Raw genomic sequence first — 22,802 nt, forward strand, 5'->3', positions numbered from 1 at the left:
TGTTGTTTGTACAGATCACGCGGCCCTCCAGAATTCCCTGAAAGTCGAACAACCTTCTGGCCAACTTTCGCATTGGCTTGAAATATTTCCGCATGATATATCATAAGGGTGCTCGACATTGTAACGCAGATGCCTTGTCCCAGTTGCCTCAATCGCCTCGTTGTCCATGTTCATCGGGGGCGGGCCATTGTAGACTCTCCATGTTGCAGCCAGCTGCCGTTATGTCTGTGGTTGCTGGTTCGGAGCCCCCTGGCCCGATTGCACCGGTTGATAGCGTGTTGCAGCTTGCACGTTTTGCTTGGGTGCACGAGCAGCTGAATGACAATTCCTTAGGGGTCTTGCGGGGTCGCGCGCAAAATTCACGGGAAACTATCGCGTCAGCTGATGGGCCCCGATTGATTCTTCATGATGGCCTTTTGATGTAGAGAGAGGATATGTTGGATCGCTGGCGGCTTGTCATCCCCACCGCTCTCCGGGGTGACTTGGTTCGCGCACTGCACGAGGATCATCTGTTGTACTTTGGTGTCCAGAAGTCCCTCTTGACACTACAGTGTGACTATTATAGGCCGGGGATGACAGCTGATGTCTCCAGATGGATCCAAGGATGTGTTGAATGTGCGCCCAGGAAACCGCCGCAGCGGAAGTCACATCCGCCGCTGCAATCCATTACGGGTTCACGTATCAACGAATTGGTGGCGCTCGATATCTTTGGACCCTTTTGGGCTACTCCACAAAGGAAGACATTTATTTTAGTGGGGGTTGAATATTTTCCCGATGGCCTATGGTCTGACCAGTCGGCGGCCTCCATTGCGGAGGCGTTTTTGTACGGTTATATGATGGACAAGTGAGCCCCGAAGCAAATTCTCACAGACAAGGGGCGCAATTTTTCGTCTAAATTGCTGCGTGAGGTTTGCGACGCTTTGTGTACGAGGAAAATTAGGACATTGCCATACCACCCACAGATGAATGGGATGGTGGAGCGCCTGAATAGAACTTTGACCTCCATGCTCTGTCAGGCAGTCGACGCTGGGCAGATGGATTGGGATTTGCATGTGCCGAGTGTGCTTGCTGCGTATAGGATGTATGGGAGAGAGAATGTGCCCCCTATAGGTACCCAATTGGGTTCGTCACTGTATAAAGGGAAGTCCAGATTGTTTGAGCATGTGCAAAATTCCCTACAGCGCATTTCTACGGCTCGAGAGGCGGCCAGAGTTAACGCTGCCAAAACACAGGCGCGCAATGAACGTAATGGGGAAGCGGGATCACATGTTGCCGTGGTCCATCGGCGACAAAGCATGGTTGCATTGCCCCCAGGTGCCGGTTGGTACATCTCCTAAGTTACATAAGCCCTGGCAAGGACCCGTGGAAGTGGTCGAGGTGAAACGGCCACAATGTGTGCGTATCCGGGTGGGCCGTCGCCGTTGGTTTGTCCATCCTTCTCGGTTGAAGCCGTTTGTTCATCCACATATCACCTCTTCATCTCCAACGATTGGCTTGCCGGTGTCTGATGTGTCCAACGGTTTGGGGTTGATGCGTTCAGAGCGCGTGTGTTGGAAGGACTGTGTCATGCCGTCCACAGCACCCGGGCCTGTGACCGTGGATGGGGCTCAGAACCTTGCCGGGATCGAGGATGCGCCTGCTGCTGCTGACCCTGCTGCTCTTGTGCCTCCTGTGTCGCAGTCCGCGCCTTCGGTCGATCTGGTGGTTGGGGCGCCGCCCGAGCGGGAGCAGGAGGCCGTCCCCGCTGATGGACCAGCGTGGCGGACTCAGTCCAGATGCTTGCGGTTCTGTTGATCCTTGCTCTGGAGTGCTCGGGAATGTCAGCGGAACCCGCTGTGTGATAAACCATGTGTGTAGTCTGTAATGTAAGTGCAAAAAGGAGACTGGAATACATTGATTTGATGAAGCCAGATTGTAGAATTAGTGGCACTTAAAGAAAGCAACACGCAATGTGTTCGTCGCAAACGCGTTAGTGTTTCAGAAACATACAATAATTTGCAACAGCACCTACAGTATGCCAACTCAAAATCCCTTTATCTATTTACTTTCCCATTTAGGGCAGTGTTATTGATGAACGTGTTGAGATTGTGTGTATTTGGGCTTGTGTGCATCTCCCAACGCAGCGTCACAAAAAGGTGTTTAATTTAAGCGTACATCATTTTAAAAGCAGAAGTCAATGGAACATGACTGCTAGCAGATGACACAGGTGGTGTAAATCCTGACACCTGACCCTCCATAGGCTGATATTGAAAAAAAGACACAAAAGCCACGGGCTATGCAAATGTTACATAAGTTCACCTGCACCTTAAATCACATGAACATTGCACCAAATGTTATTCACTATATATGCTAAAGTGTATGAAATGTCGGTTTGTAGGTCACGGCTGATTAATTATTGGTGCTAAATTAAAGCCAGTGCTGTGATTGTGGCTGCGAAACATAGGTGATGGGGGGTGCATCATCAACGCATGCCGGCTCCGTTGTTTCCATGAAGGAACTGTAGGTCTTCACTCAGTGCTGCCAGGAGCTACGTTGTGGCCTAATAACAAACATCTAGAGTCATAATTCTGGAGTTGGTCTTCAAACAACGCTATTTATATGAATAAAAAGTGTGCTGTACTTTCCGCTTCCCCCCCCCCTCTCCAACCATTATATAAACGGAGTGGTAGCTCCTGCAATCTCTCATTTACTTGATACAGCTGTCGTGGCTGTGACGGTTCCACCTGAAGACGGAAGCTTGTGTTGCCTCCGAAACGTCGTGATTTTTATTTTATTTTACTTTTATTAATTTTAATGTTTTACCGACGTGACTTTACCGAAACAACCTAAGAATGTGAATCCTTGCAGTCACGAAAGCTTCAAATCTAGAGCTATTTATGTAACAAACAGAAGAAGTTACACTTCTTAAGCTCGCCACCTTGCATCAAGTTCCTTTCTCTTTTAATTTTGCTCGCTGTCTCTGTGATACTGTACAGTGCCAAAGAAGTCCAACATACCTCGTTGGTAAAACTAAATAACCTTATATACCTTAGCAAGCTCCTGTTTTTTGGAGATAGCCTACCCAGAGGATGCAATTCCCAGACACCCTGGCCTTACTTGTATATCTACGTTTCTTCTGCTGTGACTGTTAAAATGGGTTCAATAAAAATAAAATAACATCTACAGTGAGGGAAAAAAGTATTTGATCCCCTGCTGATTTTGTACGTTTGCCCACTGACAAAGAAATGATCAGTCTATAATTTTAATGGTAGGTTTATTTGAACAGTGAGAGACGGAATAACAACAACAAAATCCAGAAAAACGCATGTCAAAAATGTTATAAATTGATTTGCATTTTAATGAGGGAAATAAGTATTTGACCCCCTCTCAATCAGAAAGATTTCTGGCTCCCAGGTGTCTTTTATACAGGTAAAGAGCTGAGATTAGGAGCACACTCTTAAAGGGAGTGTTCCTAATCTCAGTTTGTTACCTGTATAAAAGACACCTGTTCACAAAATCAATCAATCAATTAGATTCCAAACTCTCCACCATGGCCAAGACCAAAGAACTCTCCGAGGATGTCAGAGATATGATTCTAGACCTACACAAGGCTGGAATGGGCTACAAGACGATCGCCAAGCAGCTTGGTGAGAAGGTGACAACAGTTGGTGCGATTATTCGCAAATGGAATAAACACAAAATAACTGTCAATCTCCCTCGGCCTGGGGCTCCATGCAAGATCTCACCTCGTGGAATTGCAATGATCATGAGAACGGTGAGGAATCAGCCCAGAACTACACGGGAGGATCCTGTCAAAGATCTCAAGGCAGCTGGGACCATAGTCACCAAGAAAACAGTTGGTAACACACTACGCCGTGAAGGACTGAAATCTTGCAGCACCCACAAGATCCCCCTGCTCAAGAAAGCAATATACATGCCCGTCTGAAGTTTGCCAATGAACATCTGAATGATTCAGAGGACAACTGGGTGAAAGTGTTGTGGTCAGATGAGACCAAAATGGAGCTCTCATTGGCATCAACTCAACTCGCCGTGTTTGGAGGAGGAATGCTGCCTATGACCCCAAGAACACCATCCCGACCGTCAAACATGGAGGTGGAAACATTATGCTTTGGGGGTGTTTTTCTGCTAAGGGGACAGGACAACTTCACCGCATCAAAGGGACGATGGACGGGGCCATGTACCGTCAACTCTTGGGTGAGAACCTCCTTCCCTCAGCCAGGGCATTGAAAATGGGTCGTAGATGGGTAGTCCAGCATGACAATGACCCAAAACACACGGCCAAAGCAACAAAGGAGTGGCTCAAGATGAAGCACATTAAGGTCCTGGAGTGGCCTAGCCAGTCTCCAGACCTTAATCCCATAGAAAATATGTGGAGGGAGGTGAGGGTTCGAGTTGCCAAACGTCAGCCTCGAAACCTTAATGACTTGGAGAAGATCTGCAAAGAGGAGTGGGACAAAATCCCTCCTGAGATGTGTGCAAACCTGCTGGCCAACTATAAGAAACGTCTGACCTCTGTGATTGCCAACAAGGGTTTTGCCACCAAGTACTAAGTCATGTTTTGCAGAGGGGTTAAATATTTATTTCCCTCATTAAAATGCAAATCAATTTATAACATTTTTGACATGCGTTTTTATGGATTTTGTTGTTGTTATTCTGTCTGTCACTGTTCAAATAAACCTACCATTAAAATTATAGACTGATCATTTCTTTGTCAGTGGGCAAACGTACAAAATCAGCAGGGGATCAAATACTTTTTTCCCTCACTGTAGCTAGACCACCCTGCCGTGAAGATGAACAAACGTAAATACGGAGACTTCGGCAACGAGAGGCTGCTCGCGTAACTCACCTCACAGAATTAGGCCAAAAGGCGTCCTCTGGTCTAAGACCGTTTGAGACGAGGCTCAAAAGAAAACTGTCTGGTGTGGACCAATCAGTTTCAAGGACAATGTGAGCTGTTGGAGTCTGACCCAGACTCTGTTAAAAGTTCTGAAACAACTACAGTTGCCTGCTGGAGGATACACGCTGCATTTGTATTCATCTATGAAGCTGAAACATATGGCTAATACAACGTAGAGGGACACTTTATATTAACTCTGGCTAGATTGTACTTGCTGTCATCTGCAGACACTAATTAACGTTAAAATGCCTCATTTGTGATTGGATTTAACGGTGCCATAAGTTCTCATGTGTGCCGACACGCGATAGACTGAAACATTATTTTCTCAAACTAAGTTTCACGCTTCAAAGCAGGTCTCTATTCTCACAGCTTAGCATATGCTCTTCTCTGTCGAAAGTCAACGGCTGTTGCCTTAAATGTCTTATCTTGGCACTGATACCATTTTATAAATTTTCACTCAGGAAGGCTTTAAAGGTAGCCGGAATAGCCAATGAGTCACTGTAAAAACTCTGTCAAGGTATGCACATAGAATGTATCAATGAAGTATGAGCGATGAAGGTGCAGCCCTGAAAGTGCTTGCTAATGCCTCAGCTGGTAGAAGGGGTCTTCACTAAAGAGAGCTCTAGAGGGTGTTTTGCCATGTCTTCCATGCTGGCCAGACGTCTTAGAAGAGGTGGGAGCAACCACACTTGAACTCACCACACGCAACCTGTGGTGTTCCCATTTGTACTGCTGGGTGGACAGAGATGGGGGAGGGGGCCGGGGGGGGGGAACTCGCTCCGTCGTTTCAACTGCCGCGCCAGGAGATCTAATCGGTGCTGGCGACCTCAGTATTGTAAGTCGAGTGAGCAAAGTGTTACACCACTGTGGCGACCTGGCCACAAATGATAGCTCAAGGAAGTGACTTACCACGTGGACATTTATAGCAGCAGCCAAATATTCTGAACGCCATGTTAATTCGAAATGTGGTCGGAAACACCGGAGGACCCGGAGAAAAATTCACCCAACGATCCAAGGAACATGAAAGTTTAACCCTGCTTTGGGGCCGTCCAAAAATGACGTCACGCGATTTTGGACGAATTTTGACCCCCCCCCCCCCTTCGTCACACGACGTCACAAAAAGTCAGACCCCCCCCTCAAATATGACGTCACAAAGCTCTGCCCCCCCCCCCCAAATATAAAACATGCTTCAAATCACTTTAAACTATTGTCATTGTAGTGCATATTTAATGTAGCGCTGCACTCTAATGTTGTAGGAGAAAACATTAAAAGTATATTTAATTAAGTAGAACGTGTTGTCTTTTTATTTAAAGTTGTGCATTTTGATGTGACATCACATTTCTCAAACCCCCCCTCCCTCGTCACACATCGTCACAAATTTTTGACCCCCCCCCCCTTATTTATGGACGGCCCCTTTAGCTCCCGAGATCTAAAGAGATCGGGTACGTTTCATGCGATTTAGCCTTTGGTAGAATGTTAATCTTTGGTAAATTAACCTTATTGCGGTACCCCGGGGTACCATAGTACCCCAGCTCTCGCATAATGTCCGCGATGCAGTCATTTTCAGTCTGTTGATGGTCGGCGATGTGGCAATCGACTCATCTCGACGAGTTATACGCGATGCACCACTACGGTGCGTACGAGCATTCAGGGTTTCAGCACAATCGTCCTCGCTACATTTCGACATTGCGGAGTAGCACTGATTTCGGATTGATTGGTACCCCAGTCGCGGAATTAAGTACACCCCTGGAAAAAATAGTGTCCCAGAAATAAAATATTTAATTGCCTCGGCCATTTTGTATTATTTGGTACCCTGGTGTACCGCCATTAGGATCAAATAGAGCTTACACCGCCTCCTATGAAGTGTTAGCGCTCATCATTTCTGAATTCAGCGTGCACAATTAAGCCGTGGATATCTCTCGTCAATGGCAGTGAGGCGTAATAGCACACTTTGTGATGCACGCGCTGTGTCGTCGTATTACCTTTTGCAGCGCAACCCATCGCTGTGACTAATGGAACATGCAAACCACATGTCTCCTCCATGTATGGAACAATCGCAGAAATTAAGCTTTGCAATGCCTCTTCATTTTTCCGAATGCTCCTTCCCAGTACAATAATGAACACAATTTCATTAAAATGAACGGGTGTTCTTAATGGAATACTGCTCCCCCCTGCAACACATTAATGATCAGCCTCCCTTGTCCAAATCTCTTGAAGGTTCCTGCTGTAGTTTTAATAATTAATTCCAGCACTCCCTTATTTCTCTCCTGTATGCTCAATACACCAAGCTCTCAACACCTCACACTAAACATATATTCTGGAGTCTCGTTATTTACGCTAAACCTATTTGTATATAAAAAAAAACATAATTTATATTCTGATTCTCCTGTCATCCATGTACAGTTGAAAGCATGGACAAGTTTTTTCAAGCGAATGCCTATTGGTTTGTGCAGGCATGAGGTGAACATATGGCAAACTTGCCACACACCTACGTATATTTGAAGCTATATTTGTGTAGTATAACACCGAAGGGAATGGGGAAATGCATGCTCAGGATTATTCTGAGAGGCAGAAAGAGGAACAACATGCAGGTTCATGACTTCTTCCAAACTGTTAAAACAAGTCGGTGGGCTTGGGCAGAACACACCACTTTGATGGCTGATGGTCCAAATTCATTATGGAGTGGCCGCCTAAAATAGAACGCGTCCATGAGGATGTTCACGAGCAGAGGGTGTGATGAAATCTGTTCGATTAGCATGTATCTGTGTTAATCGTGTGCAGGAGCTGGGTCGATGGTGGGGAGCGGGAGCGCAGTGGTTGGCGCACTGCGCTACGAACCCGGCCACCCGGGTTCAATTCCCGCTCTTGATCAACACTAGTGATGATTATTTGAACTGGTCCTGGGCATCTCCTAGGTCCACTCAGTCTCAAATGAGTACCCTGGTGCGGTGTGTAAACATTACAGCTCTGGAGACAAAGGTAGCCGAGCGTTGTGCTGGCCACCCGCCCCCTCGAGTGCTGTGCCAGCATTCATAGTTGCTACTTGCTAACAGCACTTGCACCTACCGTCTGTTACGGCTATACGGGAGATCTTTGTCTTTGGTATATCGCAGGATCGTCATATGTGGTGACCTGTAGGTGAATACGCTCACGATGCAGTGGATTTCCCATTCATGATGATGATGATAATAATAATAATAATGCCAATTTATAACGCACACTATTTTCACTTTTCCCGAAGGCAGTGACCCTGAGGGACGGAGCAGAGATCAGTTCCAAGTTAAAGTCAAATAAAAATGTGTTTTTTGAGAAGGCGCTTAAAGGCAGGTAAAGATACAGCGCTGTGAATGTGGAGGGGGATGGCGTTCCAGGTGGAGGGGCCGACAACAGAGAAACGACGCATGACGATCGCGGTCCTGACTCTCAATTTCGAGAATAACTCCAGGGTAGAACTGCGGAGAGTTCTGGTGGTGGTTTTGGAGCAGGGCGTCTGGAGGTCCGAGAGGTATGGAGGGGTAACCGGCCCTGTAGGCAGTGTAACAGAGGCAGGCAATTTCGAAGGTAATTTTGATGGGGATTGGGAGCCAGTGGAAGGCCCGGAGATCGAAGTCGGAGGTCAGACACAGTTGGTGGGAGGTGAGGACAGTGTGTGCGAGGTGGTTTTGTAGACGGAGTTTTTTTAGGCTTTTTGTTAGGACCGGGTGAGTACAGAGTTGCATTAGTCGAAGCGTGAACCGATGATGCTGCATGCTCGTGTGTTTGCGATGTCTGTAGTGATGAGTGGGAGGTTGAACTTTGTGACCTCTGGAATTGGAAGTTGAGTGTGCACGAACCATAACACCAAGGGCAGCATCCCACAGTGTTATGGTACAGCCGCGTGCCTCTCACTTAACGAGCGAGACACGCTCCATGAAAAATAGCTCGGGAAGCGAAAACTCGTGAGCAACGATGGTCGTCTTCCCATTGACGCACTCCCATGTCAAAATCTGAAATAGACGTTTGAGGCCAAACATTTTGCACTCTGGGAACAACATTTTTAACGTGAGAAAAGCATATATATAATACAAAAATAACGTAATAAAACATCAAATATAACACCGCACTTGAAGAACCACAGTGCAAGATTCCTCGTATAGCTTTCATAGACTTTTGGGGCAAACGCTGCTCGCGAGTACCTCTATAAAGGCTGATCTGGGCACACGAGGAGGTGGGTGGCCAGCACTACGCCCGGCTGCTTTTGTCTCCCTTGTGGCGATGTTTACACACCGCACCAGGTACGCTACTTATTTGAGGCTGAGTCGACCTAGAGGAAGCCCAGGACTGGTTCACTGGTGTTGGCTGTGAGCGCTCCCCACACCCACCCACTACAGTGCCACCACGAGGCCCCCTTTCTGCCACACGACCAAAGAGAGCTGTGAAACAAACAGCTGTGGGCCACCGTGCATCTCTGCTGCCAGGGGATGCATATTCATCGACCGGTGTCCACTCCATAAGTGGACATTTTTATCGTTTTGCGAACAAATGGGTCTAAATATTAATTGCTTGTGAGAGCGGATTGTGGTTGAAAGAACGCCCGTTAAGCGAGACGCCTGTATAATAATACAGTGAGGGAAAAAAGTATTTGATCCCCTGCTGATTTTGTACGTTTGCCCACTGACGAAGAAATGATCAGTCTATAATTTTAATGGTAGGTTCATTTGAACAGTGAGAGACAGAATAACAACAAAAAAATGCAGAAAACGCATGTCAAAAATGTTATAAATTGATTAGCATTTTAATGAGGGAAATAAGTATTTGACCCCCTCTCAATCAGAAAGATTTCAGGCTCCCAGGTGTCTTTTATACAGGTAACGAGCTCTGATTAGGAGTACACTCTTAAAGGGAGTGCTCCTAATCTCAGCTTGTTAACTGTATAAAAGACACCTATTCACTGAAGCAATCAATCAGTCAGATTCCAAACTCTCCACCATGGCCAAGACCAAAGAGCTCTCCAATGATGTCAGGGACAAGATTGTAGACCTACACAAGGCTGGAATGGGCTACAAGACCATCGCCAAGCAGCTTGGTGAGAAGGTGACAACAGTTGGTGCGATTATTCGCAAATGGAAGAAACACAAAAGAACTGTCAATCTCCCTCGGCCTGGGGCTCCATGCAAGATCTCACCTCGTGGAGTTACAATGATCATGAGAACGGTGAGGAATCAGCCCAGAACTACACGGGAGGATCTTGTCAATGATCTCAAGGCAGCTGGGATCATAGTCACCAAGAAAACAGTTGGTAACACACTACGCCGTGAAGGACTGAAATCCTGCAGTGCCCGCAAGGTCCCCCTGCTCAAGAAAGCACATATACATGCCCGTCTGAAGTTTGCCAATGAACATCTGAATGATTCAGAGGACAACTGGGTGAAAGTGTTGTGGTCAGATGAGACCAAAATGGAGCTATTTGGCATCAACTCATCTCGCCGTGTTTGGAGGAGGAAGAATGCTGCCTATGACCCCAAGAACACCATCCCCACCGTCAAACATGGAGGTGGAAACATTATGCTTTGGGGGTGTTTTTTTGCTAAGGGGACAGGACAACTTCACCGCATCAAAGGGACGATGGACGGAGCCATATACCGTCAAATCTTGGGTGAGAACCTCCTTCCCTCAGCCAGGGCATTGCAAATGGGTCGTGGATGGGTATTCCAGCATGAAAATGATCCAAAACACACGGCCAAGGCAACAAAGCAGTGGCTCAAGAAGAAGCACATTAAGGTCCTGGAGTAGCCTAGCCAGTCTCCAGACCTTAATCCCATAACAAATCTGTGGAGGAAGCTGAAGGTTCGAGTTCCCAAACGTCAGCCTCGAAACCTTAATGACTTGGAGAAGATCTGCAAAGAGGAGTGGGGCAAAATCCCTCCTGAGATGTGTGCAAACCTGGTGGCCAACTACAAGAAACGTCTGACCTTTGTGATTGCCAACAAGGGTATTCTTAGGTTCTTTTCGGTAAAGTCACGTAGGTAAAAACATTAAAAAGTAAAATAAAATAAAAATAAAAATCACGACGTTTCGGAGACAACACAAGCTTCCGTCTTCAGGTGGTACCGTCACAGCCACGACAGCTGTTATCAAGTAAATGAGAGATTGCAGGAGTTACCACTGCGTTTATATAATGGTTGGAGAAGGTGGTGGGGCAAGGGCCGCATACTTATTATTAATATGGTAAGGTGAGGCTTGAGACTAAGAATAGACTGCATAACAAAGGCTGAGCCTTTGTTATGGAGAGGTGCGGTTTGTGACTAAACCTGTAACAGGGAGACCACCACTAAACATGGTAAAACAGTAATGGTTGTCTGTCAAATAAGATTGGCTAATAAGTGTAGTTAAATCTTTTTTGCATGGTTAATCACATCTTTCCAATGATTACTCAGTTTGTAACCGTCATCACGGTTGAAATTATGGAAGGAATGCCAACAAGGGTTTTGCCACCAAGTACGAAGTCATGTTTTGCAGAGGGGTCAATTACTTATTTCCCTCATTAAAATGCAAATCAATTCATAACATTTTTGACATGCGTTTTTCTGGATTTATTGTTGTTATTCTGTCTGTCACTGTTCAAATAAACCTACCATTAAAATTATAGACTGATCATTTCTTTGTCAGTGGGCAAACGTACAAAATCAGCAGGAGATCAAATACTTTTTTCCCTCACTGTAATTATTTAGGGATATTCACTCCGTGTCAGGTATTCATACCCTGGTGATATCACTAGAGGGTGCCATAGAGGTGCTCAGAAAACCGACGCTAATTCTTTCAAATTCATATTATTGACGCCTCCAAATAAGTTGGACAATCTGGGATTTGCAGTTGAGGAATTTAACTGCAAAACAACAATTTGTTCCTGATTATCAGCTAATCCGAGAATCTTGCGAACATACTAAATTCACCTGATCCGATTTTACAAATTATTTCAGATTCCATGTTGTCTGTGCATTTCCCACCACCATCACGTGACATAATTGACATGTTTATGAATTTTTGCGCAATTTATTAAAACGCTAAAAGTGTATATATATAACATGTTTTTACCGATTATATTTTTTGTTAACATTCCAATTATAAGGATGTAGAAATTAATGTTTAACCAATGAGAGTTATCTTAAATGTAATACATTCCAATCCAAATATACGAAATAAAATCTCAAAATGGGCATTTAACTAAGAAAATATGCTGGAAAAAAATAAATCCAAAAACTCATGCCTACTTCAATCCTACCCTTGTGTGCTAGTTTGCATATGTTAATTTGTATATGTTTTGGTTTGTGTGTGAGTGTTTGCGCGCGTGTGTGTGTTGGTTTGCGTGTGTTTTGATTTGTGTGTGTTGGTGTGTTTGTTTGTGTTTGCCTTCATGATGCAAAAAGCCGTGAGCCAGAGCAGCAATCGTTACCACAGGCGGTTGTAAATATTTACCGTTGCCACTTCTTGCACATGGCTAATTGTTGATTACGTGATTACATACATTATAAATGAAGGCTATTGCAAGATTCACTTGCAATACTGATGTAACAACTTATTTCGCAGTGTACGTAGCTAACTGTGCTAATCGGAGACGCGGGGGAAGGGCAACAAACTAAACACAAAAAAACAAGGTGTTGGCCCGTGAACTAGACGGGTGCCTCGGTGACCACTCACGTTTTTGAGGGCTTGCTGGATGTCGTAGCCCTGTGGCCAGGGCACCGGGGGGTTGGCGAGGCAGTCCCCAGCATTGTCCTTGCGGAACAGCTCAAAGCGGTCCTTGCGGAGGTTCTTGAAGGCCTCGCTGATCACCAGGATGCTGTCGTAGGTCAGCGCCGAAGTGAACTGTGGAAAGGGTGGCAAGAGAGTCGGGGCGACAACGACGCGACGCTTGGTGGAACGAAGTGTAAGTGGCACTCTATGTGGGAGAGCTATTATTTGCTATTTATTTTGTATTTTTTTTATTATTTACAGGAGCCCCTCAGCGAGGTTCAACCCAACGTGTGCAATTTCACACGTCCAATGAGGCACCGTGCAAGCAATGCGAGTCGACTCAAAAGTCTTCTTGCTCAAACGAGAGTAGGGTGGTGCTCCTCCTCTCCATGGCAGATTTGAGCCAGCAGTAGAGATTTCGCAACTCCGATTGCGATGGCTGGCCTTTTTATATGGCATCCATAATCAGAATATTCATTTAAACTGGAGGAACCCGATGAACTATACAGCTCTTTTTCACAGATGTCCAGTCGGGGCGAGTCATCCAATCGTGGCTTCCCTCTGGTACTCATTTCCTTGATTGTGATTATCATTTCATTGCTCATCCCGACTGGGATTGTACTTACAGTAAAGTCTGAACTGGTCCGGGACCCCCCCCCCCCCCATTCACCAACTCAGATTGACCAGAGTGGTGAAGTATGTTCAATCTATCCCCATGGCCGACACGGCATGAGGAGAGTACTTTCACTGCAAAGGACTGGGCAAAGGGCTGTAATTTTTTTTACTTGTTACAGCGCAGGAGCTTTGAGAGAAAATCATTGTACATGCTGGAAACCCGTGTGGCATAGCCACGTACAGTGAGGGAACAAAGTATTTGATCCCCTGCTGATTTTGTACGTTTGCCCACTGACAAAGAAATTATCAGTCTATAATTTTAATGGTAGGTTTATTTGAACAGTGAGAGACAGAATAACAACAACAAAATTCAGAAAAACGCATGTAAAAAATGTTATAAGTTGATTTGCATTTTAATGAGGGAAATAAGTATTTGACCTCTGCGAAACATGACTTAGTACTTGGTGGCAAAACCCTTGTTGGCAATCACAGAGTTCAGACGTTTCTTGTAGTTGGCCACAAGGTTTGCACACATCTCAGGAGGGATTTGTCCCACTCCTCGTTGCAGATCTTCTTCAAGTCATTGAGGTTTCGAGACTGACGTTTGGAAACTCGAACCTTCAGCTCCCTCCACAGATTTTCTATGGGATTAAGGTCTGGAGACCACTCCAGGACCTTAATGTGCTTCTTCTTGAGCCACTCCTTTGTTGCCTTGGCCGTGTGTTTTGGGTCATTGTCATGCTGGAATACCCATCCATGACCTATTTTCAATGCCCTGGCTGAAGGAAGGAGGTTCTCACCCAAGATTTGACGGTACATGGCCCCGTCCATTGTCCCTTTGATGCGGTGAAGTTGTCCTGTCCCCTTAGCAGAAAAACGCCCCCAAAGCATAATGTTTCCACCTCATAGGCAACATTCCTCCTCCTCCAAACACGGCGAGTTGAGTTGATGCCAATGAGAGCTCCATTTTGGTCTCATCTGACCACAACACTTTCACCCAGTTGTCCTCTGAATCATTCAGATGTTCATTGGCTTTCTTGAGCAGGGGGACCTTGCGGGCGCTGCAGGATTTCAGTCCTTCACGGCGTAGTGTGTTACCAACTGTTTTCTTGATGCCTATGGTCCCAGTTGCCTTGAGATCATTGACAAGAGCCTCCCGTGTACTTCTGGGCTGATTCCTCACCGTTCTTATGATCATTGCAACTCCACGAGGTGAGATCTTGCATGGAGTCCCAGGCCGAGGGAGATTGACAGTTCTTTTGTGTTTCTTTCATTTGCGAATAATCGCACCAACTGTTGTCACCTTCTCACCAAGCTGCTTGGCCATGGTCTTGTAGCCCATTCCAGCCATGTGTAGGTCTACAATCTTGTCCCTGACATCCTTGGAGAGCTATTTGATCTTGGCCATGGTGGAGAGCTTGGAATCTGATTGATTGATTGCTTCTGCGAACAGGTGTCTTTTATACAGGTAACAAGCTGAGATTAGGAGCACTCCCTTTAAGAGTGTGCTCCTAATCTCAGCTCGTTACCTGTATAAAAGACACCTGGGAGCCAGAAATCTTTCTGATTGAGAGGGGGTCAAATACTTATTTCCCTCATTAAAATGCAAATCAATTTATAAAATTTTTGACTTGCGTTTTTTCTGGATTTTGTTGTTGTTATTCTGTCTCTCACTGTTCAAATAAACCTACCACTAAAATTATAGACTGATCATTTCTTTGTCAGTGGGCAAACGTACAAAATCAGCAGGGGATTAAAACCTTTTTTTCCCTCACTGTATAAACTATGAGCTGACGTGCGAGTATAAATACCCGCGCGCCCATCTGAAATTAAATAAGGATGGCCACTCATGTAAACAGCTAAATGATGGTCATTTTATGATAGCGGTGTGAAAAAGCCCGTTGGGGAGACATCCAACGAAGTTCTGTGCCTATCTCTTTCCAAAATTGCTCCTCAGGCATTATAGGAGGTCCCAAATGTCTTCTGGCGTTTCTGGAAAGATGTCTGTTCATGCCTCTGTATCAAATCGCACTTTTGGGATACTATTAGCGAGAACAACACAAGATTGATTCTGCTTGTCCAAAATGCTATTTTCCTTCCTTGCATGATAAAAAAATGTACGGCAGCATTAATTAAATAAATTATTCTCAACGCTGACAATGTACAATTCTTAAAATATGATGCTGTCTTGGGAAGAAATATTTTGATTCAAACACACGTGTTTTAAGTGTTATCGGAGGACACTGCTTACAACTAATGTACAGTAATGCTTTAGTTCACATATCCCCCATGATAATGTAATTTGCACATATATTTTTTCGGATGATGTTCATTGCACAGCTAAAGCACTTTACAGTTAATTTAAGTGGCAATATAAATCTTTATTTCATGCAACGTGAGTGTGAAAACAACACTAAAAGTACTTTAATTAATAGTTGGTTTATAAAATCTTACTTATTCTTTGGTTTTTTCGGTAAAGTGATGTAGATAGGTTCAAAGAAAATAACAAAATATTGTTATAATAACTAAATATTGTTACTTTGTAATTTTCTTTGAACCTATATACGTGACTTTACCGAAAGACCCAAAGAATATCAATTCCTGCTGTTACGAAAGCTTTAAGTCAAGATTTAAAATCTAACTTAACCAGTAAAAGGCACCCGTTAAAATGGGTCCACACGAAGTAGGTAATTAGATTTTAAAATGGAATTAACTGGAATGCAGGACTCGTGAAAAAGAGTCCTAAGACTCTTCTGGATATAGTAGTATTTTCATGAACTCCAGGAGAAGAGTGGGATGGAAGAGTAGTGGTGATGGAAGGCTGATGCAGTAAGCGAAATAATGTATGTGGTGGGTAAGGATTTTAAGATGTCAGAGAGTGAAGAAGCTTCGTAAAAAATCTAGTCAATTTTAGTAATCTCAAATATAGATGGATGGATATGCAAACTCATTTGTAACGCGCACAGTGTGTGCTCACTCTTGACGAGAGAAGATCACTCGTAGCAGCGAGGAACCACAGAAAAGTGGGAAAGGCAGCTAGGCGGTGGGAAGCATCAAATCTCCCATCCCAAGCTCAGCGGTCCTCTATATATTAAGGTGTTATCGGCCAACCATTGAGTATTTAAACGAGGGAGGAAACCGGAATACCTCCAGAAAAGCCACGCGTACGAGGGGGACAACACTCTGTTCAGTAGAGATGTAACGCATGGAGCTTTGTCCACACTTGCTGTACCGCCTTCTCCTGGTGAGCCAAAGCATAGCACCTCGATGCTCATGGGAAGGGAGTTTTACAAAATGTGCGTGATCCACCAACCCTCGTTGCCTTGACAGTCTGAATTACAGGCGTGGAACCACCCCCATCTGGGAAATACTTTGGAATAATACAAACGGCTCTGACTTCAGTAAGTTTCCACCCATGGCACATGTGTGACTGTAGTCACTGACCACATGGAGAGTCCTTGCCTCATTTAGTCTTGATTTGGTTTATAAGGTGCTGGCCATTTATATTACTCTACAATATTCGCGAGGGATACGTTCCGGAGATGCTCGTGAATAGCACATTTTTGCAGACAATTATATTGTCCAAGGAACACCTATCTTTTTTTAATTACCATAAATAGACATACATAATCTATTAACATTCTCTATCGTCACTTTATCTCATCACTTTCTTTCTCTCACACTCTCTCGATGCAGGCATGCAGAGTTCCAGATGCAATTCGCGGATGGTCAACATCGTGGATAGCATGTTCGTGAATAACGAGGGAATTACTATAATGCAACTGTCTCCAGATTATATGATGCACCATTTCCCTTTGATTTTACAGCACACGTTGGGAGCACATCTTATAATCTCTTACGTGTGGGATTGACACTGGGTACAAGTTTGGGCTACATCTAACTTTTTTTCCTGAAGAGTGTTATAATCCGGAAAATATGGTAATTATATTCTTAGAAATCATAAACAAATATATAGAAACAAATATTTAGTTAAATATAGAAAAAATATACAACCACTCTTTAAATGTATGTGTTCACTCTCGAATGTAATTAAGCTGTCGTTGTTTAGACAAACAGTCATTAATTACCACTCAATCTAGATTTAAAACGAATTTCTTTAACACTGCTTTTTTGTTTGTTTAGTTTGTTGTCCTTACCCCGCATCTCCGATTAGCCACAGTTGGCTACATACGGTGCAAAAGAGGTTCAACATGCATATCTTCGTTTGTCTGTTGGACGTAAATGACTGTGACTGTGGTTGGGCGAATTCTGCCTGATATAAAGCTTGAATTGTCTTCGTGGGTGGTGTGGCAGTCAGGATGCCGGGTCCTCCGGAGTGTGCAAGCACAATCTGCTTGTGATAAAATGTAACTCACTCCATTGTTTCATTAAGAGAGCAAAATAACTAAATACATTTTATATTTTTATTCTTATTTGTATTAACTTCATTATTTTTCTATCTAACGAAATAATCAAATAATATATTTATATATAGTCATGCAGTGTGCTATAGATGTGCACAGAGGTTGCTATAGAAAAGGCACGCGTACAATTGAACACCTTAGCTGGGTTTATGCAGAAATGCCGGAAATCCAGGCTTTTCGTTTTCCAGAGAGAATGGTTTTAATTTAAATATCGCATTGCATCATGCGCTGTGCAATAGCCAGGTTGGTAGAGGTGGCAGCGAGCAAGCCAGGGGGGAGATGCATTAAGCTGGGTTTGAAATAAATATCGGCAATGAATGATTCATGAATGATAACATTCATGCGACATAAATAAAACACACACATCATGGGAAATGAGTGAAAAAATATCTAAATGTCCAAAATAGATATTTTTTGGGTTAGATCGCGTAAATATAAATGTGTCGTTAAACCCGCCACTACCCGACATAGCCAATTAATATGATTTGTCACGTAAATAAAACATGCCAATTCGTTACTAGTACAGCACACTGGTGTGTTGAAGAGTGAACCCACGACAGTAATTACAACCAGCATCATCAGGCGACAGCCAGATCTAACCCAAAAAAACCTCTATTATGGATACTATTGATCATGAAAGCCTACGTGTTAAACTGATATATAAATGTGTTAACATTTTTAATTCATGCACTTCCTGCCCTCGACTGTGGAGACCAGAGGTCAATTGAAGGGATATCAGAGGTAGCTCTGTAATATCTGCTTCCGTGGGCAGTTCTCTAACAGGAAGGCAAGTACTACCATGTGAGAAATCCCAGTGGATACTTTGTCTCATGATGTGACACTGATAGCGCTCTTTTGACAACATCTGTGAGAAACAAAATTCATGCACTTTCGCCAGTGCTCACAATGGGAGTTCAATGTGTGTGCTGCAATAGGAAGGTAGCCAAAACCATGGCAGTGTAACTCATACACACAAATCACTATTGACACAAACTTACAGGAAGCATAAATTAACGTACTCAACCTAAATAATTAAAAAATAACAAATGAGTAGTTTAACACGTAGGCTTTCGCAACCGATATTATTCATAATAACGGTTTTTGGGTTAGATCGTGTAAGTATAAATGTGTCGTAACCCTCCACCACCTGACACAGCCAGTGAGGTTTGTCACGTAAACAACGGGCCAATTAGATACTACTTCAACCCACCGGTGTGTAAATCCACAACATATAAAATTTGAGTTCCATGACGTTTCGCTGGTAATTACATCCAGCATCATCGGGCCATTTGCCAGACTAGTGAAGCAATCCACCTTCTGATCTTAAATTAGTAGACAGAACGGCAGCCAAGAGAGGGAATACGATCAGGGACAGGTACATGTGTAGGGGTCTTACGGAGGAAATATGTGTCGAGCTGATATGTATGGGATCCTACGGGAAACTAGCACAGTGGGCGGGGCTACGTCAGTGCACGGGCAGGTGCCCTCTACGACGTCCGCGCTTCGGACGTTACGATCCCCCAGGGCCCCACCCCTCAGGGAGGGGGATGTATAAAAGGGGAATGTATCGGGGGGCTAGGGAGAGTTGGGTTAGCTAAGAAGAGAAGACGGAAGACGTCCGAGATAGAGCCCTGGTCTCCCCCTGCTACGCCGTCCTTGTCAGGACCGCGCAGGCTCGAGCCAGTGGCGTGGTGCCAGAGCCAGAGCCAGTGTTGGTCTGGACTCTGAGTACCGGGCCCGACTGACCAGTGTCGGGCCAAGATAGCCTCCCCTAGTCCACGAGAGGAGGACTCTGAGGCAGGCTAGGGTTAGCTAGGAGGTGTGTCCTCAGATAGACGGGTGAGGGGGCCGATACCCCCTCAAGTGTGTATGTCACAACGTTTGTTGTAATAAACCTCAGTGTGCCTCAACCCCGGGTGTCGACCTGTATTCGACGGTACTACACATGTGAGAATGCGGGAAAATCGCCGATCGTGCAAGAGTGAGCTGCAGTGCAGCTGCCAAATCAGGCACCGCGGTCACTCTCAGGTGGCCCAAGGAAGATCAAAAGCGAAGTTCCAGACACCCATTGGGGCAGCCGCGAATGTCTACAAAATAAATGTGTAGGGGTCCGTAGAATGAAAGACTGACAAGAGCTGGCGCGATGTAAAGATACATGAGCCGTTTTACACATCAGAGACTGCATTGGGCAAGACGCTTGACTCGAGGGGGCTGCGACAACCCCTTCCGCGCCCCTCTGGTGGGTGACTGCGCACACCTGCTCACCTGCTTTAAGCAATCACAAAAGGACGGAGGCAGGATTTAGCAGTCCATTTAAAATGCATGACCGTGGATAGCGGATTTATAATTTATTTTGGGTCGACGTTGTTTAGGTGCAGGTACATGCACAGCCCTAAAATTTCTCTCTCACTCTACTGCTGGCAGAAGGGCCTCTACTGGAGGGAGCTCTAGAGAACCCCTATAGAAGGTGTTTGGCTTTCTCTTACACTCTGGTCAGACATCTTGGAAAATGTGAGTGCCCGCACTTCATCCCATCACATGCAACCTGCAGATCGACGAACTCATTTATGCTGCTGGGTGGAAAGAGGCAGGGCCATTTGAAAAAGGTTCACCATTGTTTCAACTATTGTGCAGGGAAATCGAATTGGGCTCGTAATCTCCGGACTGTAGGTCCAGTGTGCTGCTAACCTTTACATCATGGTAGCAACCATTGTTGAGAGAATGTAAACATGATGATGGATGGATGGATGGATATGTGGATTATGAGCGGATGGACGAATGAGTGACCGAAGGACGGATCATGAACGGATACATTGACGATTGATGATGATTGGAAATTTATGACGATAACGATTGTGTTGGGGCACCTTGAGAATGCGACTCTCGGAGCCTGGGTACTCTCGCTCATCCTGCTGGTTCCACTGCTTCATGAAGCGCGACACTGCCGGGTCCTCGTAGTCCACGATCTGGAAGCCCGAGACATTTGCGCCACCATACTGAAACTTCTCCAGGTCGATGTCCGTGAAGCCCTGCGAAGCGACACAATCCGGGCCAACACGAAACCATCAAAACCGCTGCCCTGGCAGAAAAAGAAAAGTTACCATTACATTCCCCCGCACTGTTGGCACGCTGCCATGTGTTAGTATTCGGCCATGGGAAGTCTGATTAAGCAATGCCCTCTCTATGTCCTCCAACAAAGTATCACTCTGCTCTGCAGGGGTGTGTGGTTACATGTTGTATTTGATGAAAGCTAGTTGAATGTTGCCTAGTTCATGGAAGGAATGATGTGCGCATAGCTTAGTTATCAAGAGTAAAACAGTTTAAGTTTAAAATCAGCATCATCATCAACCGTGGTCTATCCACTTGCGATGTAACAACAATCCACCCAACACCTGCACACGAACGATTCCATCGCTCCATCTCCTCGCTAGATGTTCTCTCAGACACGTTCCATTCCTTGGCTGCGACTGTTATTATATGTGTTTATGTAGACAACTGTGCTAACCAGTGGTGCGGGGGAAGGATAACAAACTGAACACAAAAAGCAGTTATAAAGAAATGAGTTTTATATCTATATTTAAAGTGCATAACTTCTGGTAAGCTTTCTAATATCGGAAGGAAGAGCATTCCAGACGGCCGAAGAAATGCATCTGAAAGCGCGCGATGCGGTGGCCGTCTTTGTATGATGGCCAGCCAAAATCCACTGCTGCGAGGACAACCGGAGTTCGTGTGATTATGGTTTATGCTGTTTGACTAGATCAGCAAGGTATTGTAGTTCATTTGTGGCAAGCATTTCGTAACGAGTGTTATTGGCCATCATCCCCTCCGACAATACAGGGCATTCATTGTGATTTCGTTTTTTTTTTCCAATTGAATACATTGTTGCATAGTTAGATTGAAAAAACCCGCCAAAAAACGAAATTGATTAAAATCGGGATCAGATCATTTAATAAGCAAAATATATTTAAACAAAAACAATTAACTTGTAATTAAATTAATAAGCGCCATCAAACAGAGTCACTTGTGTGTAGAATGGTGAATGTCCTGGTAATAGAAACAACTCCACATGGTAACTAAAGGTCACGTTCGTAGCAATGTCCTGGTTCTCACCTTCAGAAACACATTTTATTGGATATATCTAAATTATAAAGCCTATAAATTGGAGATGATCTTATTTTTACACATTCAACAGTGCTGATTGCTACTGACCACTTGGCGTTTTAGATATTTGAGCCTGTGCTCAGCAATCATAAAAATACATCCAGAAAATGCGTTGTCTCAAATTGGTCTGGAGATGTTGCATTTAGATGCTTTATAACATCAAAACTTCTAATTGTATTTGAGTACTATTACAAAAATGTACAATCGTTCGAAATTTACAATCGTTACACGAAACGTGTGAAAAAACCCGTTTAATTTTCGAGGAATTATTGGAAATAACAATCGTCAACTCTGTTCATGAGGTCAGCATGGTCTTGAGGTCGGCAATTCCTTTGACTGAATGAATACGAAGCTTGTAACAAAAATGGGGCACCGGTGGTGCAGCGATTGGCACGCTGCGCTATGAAACCAGGGGCCCGAGTTTGATTACCAGCCAAGGCGTGGCACCCCGCTTGCAAAAACCCACATTGAAGAGTGTGGTGAAGTATGGTCAAACAAGCCCGTGACTGACACGGCACGGGGAGGATTTTTTCCCGCAGTGGATAGACAAATGCCTGTGCATTATTGTTATATTATTGCTATTATTATTATATCCATAACTGATCGTCATTGCATGGTCAAGCACCAAACATTTGCTCTAAGCAAAGGGTGCAAACGAGTTATTGTACCACTGTGAATGCTTTAAATATTTTCCTTTTCAGAGCATTTTCAAAAGATTATCACAACTGAAATGTCCGAATAATTGTTCGCGAGTAATGAAGAGGAATAAACATTTTAATTGAAAATAATCTGCTCAACATAAAAATGGGCTTGTGGCGGCTTTTCTGAAACAAAAAAAATACCGTCTATAAAAAGAATAAAAACATACCACACAAAAGTGTTTTTTTGTTCAGTACATTTAACATCGGATTGCCAGCATAGATCTTGCGGCATGATGCGACACTACATCAAAGCAAAAATGAAGCACAGGTGGCACGGCTCGCGATAACGAG

The 22,802-nt window shown here is 44.5% G+C and overlaps 1 protein-coding gene across 3 annotated transcripts in view; it reads right to left on the reverse strand.

Moving 5' to 3' along the window:
* LOC144936104 (glutamate receptor 2-like) overlaps positions 1–22,802 on the reverse strand; it is a 225,519-nt gene that overhangs the window by 62,127 nt on the left and 140,590 nt on the right. For all 3 annotated transcript variants that reach the window (XM_078862957.1, XM_078862956.1, XM_078862955.1), the window contains exons 6-7: positions 20,517–20,678; positions 12,575–12,742 (exon numbers count right to left, since the gene is read on the reverse strand). In XM_078862957.1, coding sequence (XP_078719083.1) covers positions 12,575–12,742; positions 20,517–20,678 — 330 coding nt within the window. The remainder of the gene's footprint in view (positions 1–12,574; positions 12,743–20,516; positions 20,679–22,802) is intronic.

Source organism: Lampetra fluviatilis, chromosome 15, assembly GCF_964198595.1.
Source record: "Lampetra fluviatilis chromosome 15, kcLamFluv1.1, whole genome shotgun sequence".
NCBI lineage: Eukaryota > Metazoa > Chordata > Hyperoartia > Petromyzontiformes > Petromyzontidae > Lampetra > Lampetra fluviatilis.